The sequence below is a fragment of the Acanthaster planci genome, linkage group LG10, assembly GCF_054643075.1.
Source record: "Acanthaster planci isolate LZ-2023a linkage group LG10, COTS_SCS, whole genome shotgun sequence".
NCBI classification, from domain to species: Eukaryota; Metazoa; Echinodermata; class Asteroidea; order Valvatida; family Acanthasteridae; genus Acanthaster; species Acanthaster planci.
Window position 1 is genome coordinate 2,775,612 of NC_141786.1, and position 16,342 is coordinate 2,791,953.

The 16,342-nt window shown below is 46.6% G+C and overlaps 1 protein-coding gene across 1 annotated transcript in view; it reads right to left on the reverse strand.

The window, feature by feature from the left end:
- Positions 1–16,342, reverse strand: part of LOC110984313 (uncharacterized) — a 148,206-nt gene that overhangs the window by 37,194 nt on the left and 94,670 nt on the right. Inside the window, exons 95-112 of the mRNA XM_087142455.1 lie at positions 14,942–15,181; positions 14,120–14,386; positions 13,367–13,546; positions 11,898–12,005; positions 11,382–11,651; positions 10,410–10,619; positions 9,030–9,329; positions 8,480–8,635; positions 7,849–8,031; positions 6,790–6,951; positions 6,199–6,408; positions 5,139–5,318; positions 3,893–4,165; positions 3,198–3,332; positions 2,383–2,739; positions 1,589–1,750; positions 909–1,031; positions 76–244 (exon numbers count right to left, since the gene is read on the reverse strand). Of these exons, the coding sequence (XP_086998581.1) occupies positions 76–244; positions 909–1,031; positions 1,589–1,750; positions 2,383–2,739; positions 3,198–3,332; positions 3,893–4,165; positions 5,139–5,318; positions 6,199–6,408; positions 6,790–6,951; positions 7,849–8,031; positions 8,480–8,635; positions 9,030–9,329; positions 10,410–10,619; positions 11,382–11,651; positions 11,898–12,005; positions 13,367–13,546; positions 14,120–14,386; positions 14,942–15,181 (3,685 nt within the window). The remainder of the gene's footprint in view (positions 1–75; positions 245–908; positions 1,032–1,588; positions 1,751–2,382; positions 2,740–3,197; positions 3,333–3,892; positions 4,166–5,138; positions 5,319–6,198; positions 6,409–6,789; positions 6,952–7,848; positions 8,032–8,479; positions 8,636–9,029; positions 9,330–10,409; positions 10,620–11,381; positions 11,652–11,897; positions 12,006–13,366; positions 13,547–14,119; positions 14,387–14,941; positions 15,182–16,342) is intronic.

Genomic DNA, 16,342 nt, shown 5'->3' on the forward strand with positions numbered 1-16,342 from the left:
GCCGCAGCAAAACCTCAACAGCACTAAAATCTCGTCTAACAGTTTACCCCCAAGCATGACAAATTGGCCACTCACCCAGGAGTCGGTACAGTCACCAGCTCTCCTTCGTCGAACGGTCTCTGCTTGTCTGACCCGCCGCTGCAGTAGAAGCCTGGGTCGCACTGGCCCGAGGGATTGACCAGGCCCGTGGACTCGCAGAACCAGCCCGGCGGGCAGTACTTGCAGCTGGTCAGGTTACCCTGGCCTGTGGAGGAGGACAGGGGAAAGTGTCAATCTCAATGGGTTTCCGACAGGAAACACACGAGAAACTTTCTTCTTCGAGGAGCCCCGGGAAGAACTGGACTTGCAATGTTTTATTTATTGCACAACATAAGAAGGGGGCGTTGACTGCTTCTCGAAAGTGGGGGGAGTGCAAGGGTTTGCAAAAGGCCAGCACAGCTAAGGCCATCCACTGTGACAGAAAGTTAATGTGCAGAAAATCGGACACGATAAATTCTCTCCATGGTTCTCGTTTTACGATGAAATCTGTAAGGTTTCAAGCCTCCAGAAAGACCTGTCACAGGAAGTCCTCAGCATTTTTTGGCACTCGTGACCATAAAAGGTGTTGTGATTGTAAAAAGCAAAATCGATCTACATATCTCGCTTTGTTATTAATGTCCCACTCTCGAACCCGGCATCAACTACTACCCAACAGTGTGGAAGGATTCCTATGCAAAGTTCACATCCAAATCTTGTCCAAATTGCAACTTGTAACTTCTGAACAAAAGCCTCTTTGACCACAACGGTATTTCTATCTTTGTAAACCCCTCATGGGGGGGGCGTGGCACACCACATGTATGCCAGTGTGCTGGAACCTCAGTGCCGGGATTTTTTGCTCGATCAGTCTATGCTATCTAATCACAACTTACCTGTAGCATTGTTGTAAGTGCCCAACGGACACGGGTACTGGTCACTGTACTCGGTGCCGGCCGGGCAGTAGTGACCGGCTGGACAGTCTGACGGAACCACTGTGATGTTCCCACAATATTTGCCTGAATGGAAGAGATGACAAAAACAGCTTCAGTAAACCAGAGAATTCTTAAGAGGAGCTTCATCTGTCTGGTAAGAAGGGCAGATGACTGCCCAAAAGGAGGTCCGCGGTTCAAGTCAAGCCTGTCAATGACGCCAGTCCGGTGATAAGTACTTAAAATCCAGCAGATCTTGAATGGTTCAAACCAACATGTTGTGACGAGAGTAGACATGGGTTCGAATCCAGCTTGTCAGTGATGCCAATCTGGTGGTCCTTCATTCAAATCCAACCGATGTGGAGTGCCATGTCCAACTGTCCCAAGTTTGAATCCAACCTTTCAAGACTGCAAAACCAGTTGTCCATGGACCAAATCTCGTTTACCTGGCTATGGTTCAGCCTGTGAACTGCCCACAACAGCAGTCCCAAGTTTGAATCCAGCTTTTGAGCCAGTCGTAACTGAACTAGATCTAGCTTTTCAGGAATGCTAATCCTGTTATACTTGACTCAAATCCAGCTCATCTGGACTTCCAACCCAACAGTCTGTGGTTCAAACCCTATCAAGCACGGTAACTCGCCTACCTTCAGGGCAGATGTCGCATTCGGCCATCTGGTCCTGTCCAGTGTACGTGCCGGCGTAACAGGGGATCTCGGCCGGGGAGCCCTGAGGGCACCGGTACCCGGCCCGACAGATACCACCCACACCTGTGTTATTTACTCCATTGGGGGTGCGTATATTCACACCTGAAACAAGACAGGCACACAAAGGATGTAGGGATCAAATTGAAGAACTTGGAAAGAGGCCATCCACAACACACAATGTGTAACATAGCCATTTTGGAGAGTACGGAGGTTCATTTCAGCCACCACAGTAGCTTTAATTCACCCCTTCAAACCTGCCTCCTTAAATGAGTAGGCAGGGCTTACTTCTGACAGACTGAACAAAAATGAGTTGTTAGGCCCACTTCGAGTCAAAGGCCTTGGAGAAAAATTTTAAAACAATGAGTTAAACTCAGCAGGAAGCCTCAACATTTTTCACCCAAGCCTAACAATGTGGTAGACACAATCAATCCACCCAACAATTTCTCTATAACATCTTTGCAATGCATTTCAGGAATTTTTTTTAATGTCTTGCAATTATTTTGACCCCAATTTGGTAAGAATTGGATATACCGTTCACATGAGGTGCCCATTTTTCTAGGACAGGTCAAACAAAAATATCAACTTTCCCATTGATGCACTCAATGCACATATCCCAACAAGGGCAAGGCCGTTAACTACAAAAACCTACATTGGACTGAATCCAAATTGAGGATTTATTATGGGGGATCTGGTCACAATGAGATACGTTCAAGTTTCTCTTCTGGCCGACTCACCAGAGAGACAGAAGTACCCAGGATTGCAGTCGCCACCGACCACGCCTTGTCCGGGCGTGTCGCAGTAGCTCCCACCCGTGCAGCTCTTGCAGTCCCCTTCCTGGGTCAGCCCCAGCGAGGCGCCGTACGTCCCCTCAGGGCAGGGCCGGATGTCATGGCCCGTACCCCGGGGGCAATAGTAGCCCGCCGGGCAAGGGTCAGGCTGGTCCCCGCTCACGCACTGGTTGCCGGCCGGGCAGACCAGGCACACGGCTGCCCCTGTCTCATTCATGTAGGTGGCATTGAGGCAGGGCAGTGGCCGGTCAATGCCCTCCGGGCAGTAGTGACCCACCGGGCAGATGTCACCGGTAATTCCATCTGAAAAAGTTTTCAATGGGAAGGTAAAGTTTTATCGGCAATAGATCGAGGCACTGCTCTGTACTATAAACTTCCCTCACATTTTAGAAAGTGAATTACTTTCATTTTAAACATTTTGATTTCCCTTCGAGGGCTGAATTTGTGAGAAAAATAAGCAATCTGCGAGAAGAGATGAGTTTTCCTTTTCTGTCTGCCTTGGGTAGAATTACCCCCCTCATCAGTTGAAAAGAGAAAATTGGTCAATTATGCCCTCTGTTAGTCCTGCTTGGGACCCATAGTGCAACACAAAAGATCTCTTCCAATATGCATGCCCTAACTTTCATGACAGCATGAGACAGCCAATAAACAAACACATCAAGATGTGTCAAGCAACATCAGTCAGTTTTGAAGCAGCGAGGGACAGTGTCTACAAAAGAGATTACTTCTCTGCGTGGAAAAGAACTGTGGTTCTGGCATACCTTCAGGATTAGGGATGCTAGCATTGCCGGCACAGTAGTACCCTTCGTAGCACTGGCCAGTGACATTGGACTGGCCGTCATACTGGCAATAGTAGCCGCCATCACAGGCTCTGCAGTCACTCTGGTCATCTTTGCCTGTGGAACAAGTATATGACTTTTTTTATATCACATATTCAGGCACTGACAGACTCTCACTGCACTTTATACAAGCTTGCATATATTCCGCTCTTCTGTGGGTTTCCTATCACATACTATTTCATAATTTGGTATATTTACCGTGGAATATAACCCATGAAATATACCAAAGAATAACATGTGCACAACAGGGATAGTTATGGTTTTCACATAATGAACGCAGCTAGAAACGTGAAAAAGTTTTGCTGTGCGATTTTTTACGCTGGAATCAGAAATGGAAAACCACAACCTGTACACAAGAAGACTTATTCAGGCATTGCATAAAACGAATTAATGTTCCACATTCTGTATGCGTAATGGTAAGACTAATTTCATTCGGTGAAATACTGAAGACTTATTCTGTCGCTTCAGTCCATTGGTGGGGGCCACCACAGACGAACAGTGACAGCATAAGCTCGGTCACCAGATTCTTTCGTACTGTGCTAACTTCACGTACTTAGGTCAAGAAAACATGCAGGGTTTCAAGTGGGCAGGGTTGATAAAACAGCTTAGAAAAGTACCTATATCCGGGTTGTAGGTTCCGACAGGGCAGGGCACCGGGGCAGGGGTACCAGCCGGGCAGTAGTGTCCCTCGGGGCATTTATAGCCGTAAGACTCGCCATCCGGGTTGCCCGAGGAGGCACCCAGCACGCAGTAGAACCCGGCAAAGCAGGGCTGGTCGGGGGCAGTCAGGCCAGTGTCAGGACAGAACCAGCCAGGGTCGCAGAGTGGGCACTCGCCAGCCGTCCGCTGGCCGGTGTCATTGCCATAGGTACCGATGGGGCAGTCTTCACCTATAGATCAACAGTGCATACACTAAACGTGATGCAGAACTTCAGTCTAACCAATGAGAATGTTTTTTAAATCAGTAAAAGTTTGGCCTGGCATGAATCTGCCTAATATAAAGCTGCATTATGCAAGTTTTCATTGCAAACGCAAAAAAGCTCAACTACTGTAAATGTTTCGGGATGTCAAATAACAATAATATGGGCATTTCAAAATAGTGCGCCACCAAGAGTTTGCAATGTGTTGGCCAAGCACCATAAGCAAAACACACGCACTGCCGGTCGACACGTCCAGACGTATCAACCCATTCAAACACGCATTGCGTACAATGGCCACCGCACTGCAAACTATTGGCGGCACACTATTTGGAATCGCTCATATTGGCAATTAAAGACGCTGCACTTAGAATACTAAAGTAGAGTGTTTACAAACGCTCAACAATTGATTCAAATAAGTGACATCCACAAATACTGCCATCGATTACTTAAGGATGAAACAGACAGGCCTTGGTCATCTTCTTGAGTTGTGCGTTCTCAGTAAGTGAGAACCTGCCTTACGGCCAGCGACCACTTGCAGCAAAAATTACGGCCAATTTCAACCGTTGACCATTGAGTTAATCACAGGTCGATTTTACCCGGTACTCAGTATGTATACAGTGAGAGTGGGTTACCAAGGAAAATCAACCAGCAGTTGACAAACTGGTCCGTAATCAAACTTGGACTAAAACCTCATATGATTTAGCGTGGGATCAGTGCACATCACTGGTAGGCTCTTTTGCTACAGAAAAAAAGCACCAAGAGGAGCTTTTTTGCTTAAATTAAGTTGCAGGAAATTTGACGTTTATTTGTGATTTATATACCTTTTGAATAGATCTTAAAACACAATTCTCAAGTTCTGTAAACGACTGCACTTGCGGACCAACAGACAACGAGGGAGGGCAGCACAGGCATTGGATACCGTCTTCCAGATTTATAACCTTACCCGTTATCGATCCCTCGACACAGAACTTCCCCATTGGGCACACGTCGCCGGTGATCCCATCCGTCGGATCCGGTTCCCTAGCTCCTCGCTTGCAGTAGTAACCCGCCTGGCACTTGGACCTCGGCGCGGTCAGGCCTGCCGTGTCGCAGTACCAACCAAAGTCACACTGCTCACATTGGTCTATGACGGGGAGACAAAAATTACTTCAAAAGTTCAGTTTTAATCAAACCTTGAAGATGACAGGAGGCACTAAAACTCGTGCAAGCAAGTTCTTATACGAAACTCTGGCTAATCATGTTCACATCATAAGTACACTTCATGAAGTACACGAAACATAACATATAAGGAAATAAAGCAATGGTTGAATTGCTTTCTTCTTAATTTATTAATCAAGGTCTTCTTAAATAAGTCTTTTGCGAGTTAAATTTGAAGAAAAATCTGGTACACTGAGTTCTTTAAATTCATGTAAACATAACAACTGGAATTCTCCATACTAAAGCCACTGCTGCTATACCTTGTGATTCAGGGCAAGCTTTTGCTTAGTTACATAAGAGACGCCTTGCAACACTACACTGTTTTCAATGGATAAGAAGGGCACAAAAAGCTTTCCCAAATCACGAGGTATAGCAAAAGTGTCTTTAGTCTGGGAAATTCAAATTGTTACGTTTATGTGCAATCAGATAACTCAGTGTACCAGACTTTATTCAAATTTAACTCGCAAAAGGCTTATTCAGCACCTGAAAACTTTTACAAAAATATTCCAACAGTAAATTTTAAGTCAATTTCAGAATTCAGGGTGCTAATATTTAGACAGAGCAGGCTTTCTGAGTCACAAGTGAAGTAATCTCAATACGACTTCACTAAGGTCCACTCATTACTGAAGAAACGCAAAATTTGACACTACGGTGCAGAAGTTTTTTTCAAATGTGCTTGTAGTGCGACCCACAATCCTACCAATGCTGGACTTGAAACCACAACTTCTGATCTGGTCCCAAAGTCGCACTACCCACCACTCTGAAATGCTGTAAAGTAAGAACAATTTGAGGACTGAGCTTCTTACCTTGTCTGGCCAGAGCTGTCATGTTGGAGTAAGTCCCGATGGGGCACTTGTTCTGCTCCGCGTACTTGGTCCCGTTCGGACAGTAGTGACCAGGGATGCAATCCGGGGGTGCAATGACTCCGGTGACATTGGAGAGCTCGTAGGGATCACAGTAGGTGCCCTCGGGGCAGACGTCACACGATCCCCGACCTTCTTGGGGTTGGTACGTGCCTACGAGAACAAGTGCAACAATAACGGTACACAGAACTGTCCGGAAACTGGGCTACACTTCATGAATATTCATGGCTGTTCATCTGCACATGTTCATTTGCACCTATCGGTCCTCTAAAGGTCACCAAAATCCAGTGCAGCTAGAGGAGATGAACAACATGATTGATTAGTCTCCACTTCAGGCTAAAGACAAAACTACCTTGAGCTGTTTATAAACTATGGCCGCATGAATCTTGCACTTGGATTTCTAGTACATAGAGAAAAGTATCACCACCAGGATAATAAACTTCTCAAACCTGGGAGTTTAGCAGTCGAACAAGTCCCCATATAACAGAACATCCCAAGAAACCACAACTCGTTTCCAGTGGTCTCAATACTCACCTCGCGGGCAGAGTTCGGGGAGAGGGGATCCCGACGGGCAGCTGAAGCCCTGCCAGCAGACATATTCCTGGGGTTCCCGGCTAGTCTGGCCCCCGGGGCAGTAGTAGCCCTCGGCGCAGGGGCCTGAAGGCTGGGGCAGGTGCTCCCCGGCACAGTAAGATCCTGGAAGAAAAGAGGAGGTTGAGGGGAGAGTCCAAGATAAGACATACAAGGAGACAGGTGATGATGATAAAAAAACCATCATGGCCACAGCAGAGATTAGGGACAACTTGTAAGTTAAACTCTTAAAAATATTGGCTTTCAAGGGCTAAATCTTCACATTCTTGGACATTGTCAACCTTGGCTTACACGTAAACACATTCATCATGACTGTCTTCGTCAATTTTTACCAACAGGTTATGCCCCTATACCAACGTATTTTCATAACAGTATATGGTAGGACTTGCACCAGTGACCTCCTGGTTACTAGTGCAGATGTCTTAGAACCAGTCAGCCATCCAGATTGCTGGGATCTGCAATCAAACTCGCAGGAGATCGTGGGTTCAAGTCCCTTCCGCCACCCACGTAAGCGAGTGATTTTTGTGAGCTTGAATATCCAATATTATGAATATACCTCTGTGTGCTGAGGCAGAACTCAAACTAAATTGACATTTCCCGAGTCCAATCTTTGGAAATAGTAGGCCTTTTGAAGTTTTAACTGCGATCTCATCAGGAGGTTCACAGTCACCTGTGCACTGACCACGTCATTAACAAAGGCTGTCCTGATTGGCCTACAAGTCTTGGATTTGATGGACAAGAGGACAGTACGTCCAATTTTACAAAACTACTGTCAAAATGACTGCAACAAAAAGTCCTTAATGCTGAGCTTGACACAAAAGCAATAATTCACGGCTGCAATATTGAGGAAATGTACGAGGGGTTGATTTGCCCATACACTTTTTTTCTGATGGGGGAAGTAATTATGGAAATTTGAAAAACAGAAAATACAGAATCGGAAAAACTACATTGGGCAAAATATACATACATCAACAGATCCTGCTGGATCTGACCGGTCATTACCTGGCGTGCACGGCAGACAGTTACTGAGCTCTGTGTTCTTGGTGGTGTTGGAGTAGGTTCCATTGGGGCATGCCTCCGGGTATCCGCTGCCCTGCTCGCAGTAGTAACCGACCGGGCATTCCATGCCGGGGGGCTCAGGACTGTCGTTGCCCCCCGGGCAGAAGTAACCTGCGTTACATTGGGCTGGAAAGAGCAAACAGGGAAAGTGTCAAGTACAGGTGCGGAGGGGTATTATATTGGTGCGGGCACTGCCGAGGGCGGTATGCAAGCTATGTGTAAAAGTTGAAAGCCACGAGAGGGGTTTTCCATACCCCTACCCGTGGTACGAAATTACCTGAGCTACACTAGGCTGGAAAGAATGGACGGACAAAGAGTAAGGCTAAAGTAAAACTCGACTGGACTGGTGCGGAGACCGTTGAGGGCAGGATGCAGACTGGTCGTCGATGGCCACAAAAACAACAAAGATAACCTATAAAACTTTGTCGGAAGAATAATGATCACTACTAAAATTACTGACAAGTTACTAGATTGTCTCCCAATCACTGGCACCAGACAATGGGCTTCTATAATCACATATTAAACTTCCGGCAACAGCCATGATATTCAGATGCAACCGACTGGAGATACGTACCTTTGGGCGTTGCAAGTTCGTAATCGTCGCAGTACCAGCCCGCAGTGCAGTCGATGGGTGCGGCAGAGCCAGACGGGCAGTAGGTCCCCGGGTAGCACTTGTTGCCCGTGTAGTTGACAGCAGGACAAGTGCAGTCAGAGATCACTGTGGCATTACCTATGATGAGAAAGCATCAGGTACACGATAAAAAAATCCAACAGTGGCGGGGAGAAATTAGTGAACCATTTTCACTGTTTGGAAGGCTTTTCCAAAAGTTTGTCTGAAGCTTAAATTCTGGTCAGTTTCTTTGAGATCTTCTGAGATTCTCGAGACATGTCCACTAATTCAAAAAGCCTAGTCTCAGGTCCTTTTGCAAACAACACGATGAACCATTCTCAGAGTTTATTCAAATGACTGATAACTTTCAGCTAAAGACTGGATGTCCTGTAATGGACATGTAGGGATTTTTGGTGCAATCCACAATAGCCCTACTTGATAAACTATGGAAGTGTTGAATATTTCGAATTTGTTTATCAGCTTTTGGGTATGAAAACAATCAATCGATACTCACCAAGAGGCAGAGGCTTGGACGTCACAGCCCCTCCGGTGCAGTACCACCCTTCGCTGCAGTTGCCAGTGGGACGGTCCAGCCCCTCCCCCTCGCAGTACATACCCGGAGGGCAGAGTTCGCAGGAGGAACTATTCTGCTGGAGGGGGAGGGAATTGTAGGTGCCCTCGGGGCAGGGGTGCTGGGTCTCGTAGCCGGTGCCTGGTGGGCAGTAGTAGCCCGGCGAGCATGGGTAGACGGTCGGGTCGCTGGTGTTAGCCGGGCAATAGTAACCAGCCGTGCATGTGGTGCAGGAGCTCTGACCTATGGGATGGTGAATAGTAACTATTTCACTTCTCCTGTCTTTCAGTTGCTGTTCTTCTTGGCATAATTTACACTATTTTGTTTAGGGAGCGTTTCGTAATTGTTGAAGGCGGTATTTACTGCGGTACCGCTGTTTTTTTTAGCGGCACCGCACTAGTTACCCGAAAGGGCTTAATGCTGGTACCGCAAAAATACAGCGGTACCACAGTAAATACCGCCTTCTGTAATTATGAAATGTTCCCTTATATAGGTATCTTTGCCACTGCAGATGGGGTTGTTGGCAACTTGATTTCCTTAACATGTTGACTGCTGACTGTGTGTACACTCGTAGGGAATCACAGGCTACTGTAATGTAAATTGACTACACTGGCATCACCGACGAGCACAACAAATACCCAGCTGGCAATGGTGAAGACATATGTCTGTAAAACGCTCATGTTCAAAGAGACGCCGGAAAAGTACCCATTAAATATGCGCATATGCATACAACGCTTGGCAAGTGGGAACGCCCTGTGAAATTATGTGCAGCAGTCAACGTGTTATTGGATTATTTTAATGTCTTCATCCATACATAATGCGTCAATGTTCCAAAAGGTTTGTTTCTGAGCAAGCTGTAAGGTTCTACCATTCATGTTCAGTACAAAGGATCTGCATGATCAGTGATTGGGTGGAAAGCAAAGCCATGATTTCCAACTGTAGGGTTTTCTACAAAGTTTCTCCAGAATGCTCTCTGGAATTCTCTTCCCACGTCTAAAACTGACAATGACTTGATTAAACTTCTTTCAGGTATCTTTGTGTTTATAAGGTTTGTGCCATTGCACTCTTTAAAAAGTATCCATTCTTTTTGACAAGAGGATCATTTCCGCTCTAACAAAGAAACTTCAATATGTTTGGCCGAATAAAGTTTCCTGAGATTGGGATTAGAGCCCCAGAGACACGTGCACACAAGTTTACGAAAACAGATCCTCTTTGGGGAGTTTTGCTGTATCAAAAAATGATCGATAACACCAAAGAAGACACAAGATACCACCCCATGCACCGGTAACAGCACAGGCCCAAAAACGATTCTCTCAAACCTACCTGGCGATGCAGTGAACGTCCCAGCATCGCACTCCCGTGGGGTGACGGTCCCCCTTGGGCAGAAGCTGCCGGCTGGGCACACTCCACCCACGCCCTTGTGACCATCACTCTCCGTAGGGGTAGCTGTGTCTGAGCCCAGCTCGCAGTAGTGACCGGGGTCACACTGTCCGTCCTCGTCCGCTTGACCAGGGGTAGCACAGAAGTAACCACCTGTGATAGGGACAACGGACTGGTAATTAAGTAATGAAGTTCTTCTAATTGTTATTTTTATGCTTATCATCATAACTAGTAAGATTGCATTTAACCCTCAAAGTTCTGGTATGACTTCAAATATTTTTGCTCGTTGAGCAGTTCAAAAAGGAAAGTTTGCTACGTAAAGGAAAGTTTTTCGTGTATCTCCATCTCATGGAGAGGAAAGTAAATCTGGACACGAAAATGTCATTCAAATTGAGAAATTTACCTCAGCTCCTTGGAAGATGTTATAAAAATAAATCCTTCAGGAATTACGAAAAATGAAATCAAATGAGAACAGTGAAATAATATACAAAGGACTTGTCACTAAAAATTGTTAATATCTGGCTCATTTTTCATGAAAGCCTTGGAAATGATGATGTTAAATACTGTACCAACAACCACTACTTGTAAAAATTTGTATGTCTCAAAACGCTTGTAAATAAAGGTTTGTCATTCATGGAGTTATTGATCAGGGGCCAATTTGATAGAGCTGCTTAAGCACAAAATTTGCTTAAGCGCGAGAAAACCTTGCTTGGTAAATCAGGTAACCAGCCAAATCTCCATGTGGTGTATATTGTTTTGGGATTGTACTTAGCTGTTTTTGGTTAGCATGACAATCACACAGAGTTTGAGCTGGTAACCTTTGTTTTTTTAAGCAAGGTTTTTCAAACTTAAGCAGATTTTGTGCCAAAGCAGCTCTATGAAATGGGCCCCAGATTAAGTTGTACTCGCTAATACCTGTGCATGGGGTGCATTCATCCTCTCGATGTAAACCTGTGCGGTTCCCGAAGAACCCTGTCGGGCACAACCTGGTGTCGTAACCTGTCCCCGTGGGGCAGTAGTACCCCTGGGGGCAGGGGTCAGCCGTGTCGCCGTGTATGCACTGGTGGCCGGCAGGGCAGATGTCGCACTCCTCCGCCCCAGTCCGATTGTAGAAGGTGCCGTTGGTGCAGGGGGTGGGGTGTGGGGAACCAGACTCACAGTAGTGGCCCACCCAGCATCTACCGCCTATGAGATGTCAAGTCAAAATTTAGTCTGGCACCTTGCATTTTTCAAAACCTTTTATCCATAGGATGTGGGTCAAAAGTGCTGCTCCCTTTTTCCACCATAGCTTCCAAAGCGAGCCAATTAACACAAACATCAGCTAGTCCTCAAGAAGATCAGCTTGATTCCAGCTGGAGATTATGCCGTGGTCACTGAGCCCCCAAATTCTGGTCTCAGAAATGAAAGACAAATAGAGTGAACAGATTTTACCTGTGACACCGTCAGTGGGGGCGCTGTTGTTAGCCCCACTGGCACAGTAATAACCAGGATCGCATTCCCCGGTCACGTTCGTCTGCCCAGGTTGGTCACAGTAGTAGCCTGAAAGTTACAAGAAAGACTGATCGTCAGTTTAGTGGTTGTCAGACAGGAGGCGGCTCAGGTAGGAGGTTTCATACTGCTGGAAATCAATGCGTCAGCCACGATCAGGCCTATCACCACATTGTTTAAGCCTATCTATTTAGGAACTCATGTCTAAATCCACTGGCTGAGGCTGGGCACTGCCCATGAATCTACAGGAAGTAATTGCAGCCGCTGATCGATGGCTACAGGGCTACATGCATTATATCCCCTCAGATAGACCTTCTGGATGAGACTCTCAACTCTGCACTACCAACTCCAATGGACCTTTCCCATGAAAAATAGAAATTAGACTGGTGCATGCGCGCTGCTACCACTGGTTGGCAAGCTCGACCGTCAACACTGTCAGCAGTGCAGGAGACCTGCTTTAACCATAGACCGTCAACACTGTCGGCCGTGCAGGAGACCTGCTTTAACCATAACCTGGGGGGTTGAAGGTCAATCAAAACCGTATTACAGCCCTTTTCCAATACTTTAGCACCCTTTTCTCAAAACCAAATGAAGTTGCCAGTGTCCTGAGGCGGGGGAAAAAATTCCTTGTCTTTTAAAGTTTCTTACTGACATCAAACTACACAAGTACAGAAACGGTGTGTGTGTATGCTCATAGTTGCAAATGCATGGAGATCTGTATTGTTACGTCGTTGATGTAAGCCACTTTGCCAACCAGTGGTAGGTGGCATTCACCAGCCTTATTTGCATATTTCATGGGAAGGGTCCATTCTGCTCTGCTAAGCAGACTGGCCTAGGGCACTCTATACTAATCGCGGTGAAGTCTGCGGTGAAATCACCTGCCTTATTTGCATATTTCACGGGAAGGGTCCATTCTGCTCTGCTAAGCGGACTGGCCTAGGGCACTCTATACTAATCGCGGTGAAGTCTGATCATGTACAAGTAGGACTAGCGCCAATTCTCCAGTAGCACAGCAGATACACAGATTGCAGTGAAAATTACCTGCAACCTTTATAGTGTAATCTGCCTTGCACACAATTGCGGCCCAAGGTATAGTGTAGCTGAGTCCATCATACATGTAGGTCCCTACACATTCCAGTCATAAGTCCTTTCATAAGGCCAGTCAGAAGTAGTAGCGTGAACAATAACAAAGGAATGGTTCTTTGGAATAGCTTGTGACTTAAGACAGGATGGGTTGTGAGGGGTTCATAGGGCCTATGACATTCTGAGTCAAAATTCGTTACAATTTTACATGAAACTTTGACAGTATTTATACAAGAGTGCTGCATGGGCTCAAATCACTTTGACATATGTAATCACAACATTCCACTCTACTTGGGTGAGGAGATGACGAGAGAGGGCGCAACTCTTACCCGGTCTGCACAGGATGCAGTCACTGACGTCCCCTTGACCCACAACGTCAAGGTATGTCCCCGGCGGGCAGGCCTCTGGGTAGGCAGTGCCGTTGGGACAGTAATGCCCCGCCCAGCAGAGGTCACCGTAGGACTGGCCAACAGGTCCGGGCTCCTCTGACATTCCGGAGCAGAAGTGACCTTCAAAGCAAAAAAAGAAAAACGCAAACACATATGGGCATGTCAATTACTTCAGTTCTGGACCACCTGTTTTTTTTTTCATACTTTTAAACTTCTTACTGAGGGCATCCGAAGGAATTGTACATGATTGTCACCTTTAGACCCTCAATTATGGACTCTAATACCTTCTTTGGTTTATTTCATTCATGATTAAATGTGGACATAAAGAGATTGGAAGTTTTGGATTGGTTTGTATGTCAGTTAAAACAAAGACACAGAAAAAAATCTTAATAGGGATCCACTCTTTTTCCTGTCTATTTCTACACGACACGTAGTTTAGACTAAGAACATACCAAACAAGACTCATTTTTGAAAGAGTTTTACTCCTATCTTCTGATTTTCATTTATTGGTATCTCAGAAGGCCTATAAATTCCTTTCTAATACAAACAGCAGGCGGGGAAATTGCTGTCAAGGTTACTCCTTGGTCAGGTCACATGGGGGACAGAGCATGAATTGGCGCAGAATGACCAATCAGGAAAGTTCCTTGTCAAAGAAAGACACTCGGCAAACCCCCTTCGCGTCCCCTTCCTCACCTGCCCAGCAGTCACCGGACACCCTGGTCAGTCCCGACCGGTCGCAGTAGTAGCCCCCCGTGCAGTTCTGGCACTGCGATGCCACCCGCAGCTCCAGCTGGTTGCTGAAGGTCCCCTTGGGGCACTTCTGGCCCACTGCGCTGCCCTCGGGACAGTATTTGCCCGCGGGACAGATGTCGCCCGTGGTGCCGTCGGTGGGCGCAGAGGAGGCGGCACCCTGGGTGCAGAAATAGCCTGCTGTGCATGGCTGGTATGGTTCCACATTGCCTGCATCAGGAACAAATAACAAACAGACCAATCATCGATATTCTGATTTTTCCAAAAACCTTATCAGAAAACTTAAATCGTCACTGACCCGTACCAGGGCTTCCTTTCTTCTGATTAATAAACTTGGACAACTCCCTACTGCACGATATTTGAATATATGCACAAAGATCTTCTATCCCGATTCTAAAAAGGTGTCTAATCTTGCAATTGTGTGGAAAGTTTGGAGTCACACTTGTGATTCAGCTGGGAGACATAGCCCTGAATCCCCAGGGAAACTTTTTCCAGTTAAACAGCATCAATAAGTGCAAAGGTGTGAAAATTAAACATCCCGCCACTCAAGGCTTACGAGATTTTACAAGGTGTTACACTTTCAGGGGATACCTTAGGGTAAAATGTCAAGTTATCACTCGTTTAAATTTTACATTTTTTGTTTTACCTCCAGGCCAAGACATTTTTGTGTCATCAGGGGACTGTTCTATTCTCCAAAATACCACTACAGTTAGGAAGTCATGGTCCACAGCTTGACAGAAAAGCCTCCCATCTGAATTCTTTTACCTTCGCCAGGGCAGAACATCCCAGGGTCACAGGGGGTGCACTGCGTGTGGTTGTGCAGTCCCGTCTTATTGCTGTAGGTCCCCTCCGGGCACAGGTACTCTGTCTCATGCTTGGTGCCCTCAGGGCAGTAGGAGCCCGCCGGGCAGATCTCAGGGTCCGAGACGCCGCGGTAGCTGCGATAACGGCCCGAGAAGTTGCCGCTGTCCGTGGTGTTTTCGGCATCCAGGACCTCGTAGTCACCTGAGGGGAGAGGAGAGGGAGAGGAACCTTAACTGCCCAAAAGAAAGCATCACTTTCCATCATTTCAGGTTGAAGGAAATATTTTAAAGTAATGAGGGTTTGGCGGCACATCCTAGGCAGATATCGAGAATGCAACAAGAGTCTTATCTTCTCCTTTGACTTCTTGCTAAAACTCACTATTATAGACTAATCCGATTAGATGCCATAACTGCGGTGGTACCGCATTCACACGCACATTCCTCAGCTTGACACGTGTGTGTATTTGGCAAATTATGACACCCCATTGGTTGAAGAGGCGTTCATACCAACTCTCTACAAGCACGTACCACCTGTCTATGAGTGCATACCACCTGTCTATGAGTGCATACCACCTGTCTATGAGCGCACACCACCTGTCTATGAGTGCATACCACCTGTCTATGAGAGCATACCACCTGTCTGCGAGCGCATACCACCTGTCTATGAGCGCATACCACCTGTCTATGAGCGCATACCACCTGTCTATGAGTGCATACCACCTGTCTATGAGCGCATACCACCTGTCTATGAGCGCATACCACCTGTCTATGAGCGCATACCACCTGTCTATGAGTGCATACCACCTGTCTATGAGAGCATACCACCTGTCTATGAGAGCATACCACCTGTCTATGAGCGCATACCACCTGTCTATGAGCGCATACCACCTGTCTATGAGCGCATACCACCTGTCTATGAGCGCATACCACCTGTCTATGAGCGCATACCACCTGTCTATGAGTGCATACCACCTGTCTATGAGTGCATACCACCTGTCTATGAGCGCATACCACCTGTCTATGAGCGCATACCACCTGTCTATGAGCGCATACCACCTGTCTATGAGGGCATACCACCTGTCTATGAGCGCATACCACCTGTCTATGAGCGCATACCACCTGTCTATGAGCGCATACCACCTGTCTATGAGCGCATACCACCTGTCTATGAGCGCATACCACCTGTCTATGAGTGCATACCACCTGTCTATGAGTGCATACCACCTGTCTATGAGCGCATACCACCTGTCTATGAGCGCATACCACCTGTCTATGAGCGCATACCACCTGTCTATGAGTGCATACCACCTGTCTATGAGCGCATACCACCTGTCTATGAGCGCATACCACCTGTCTATGAGCG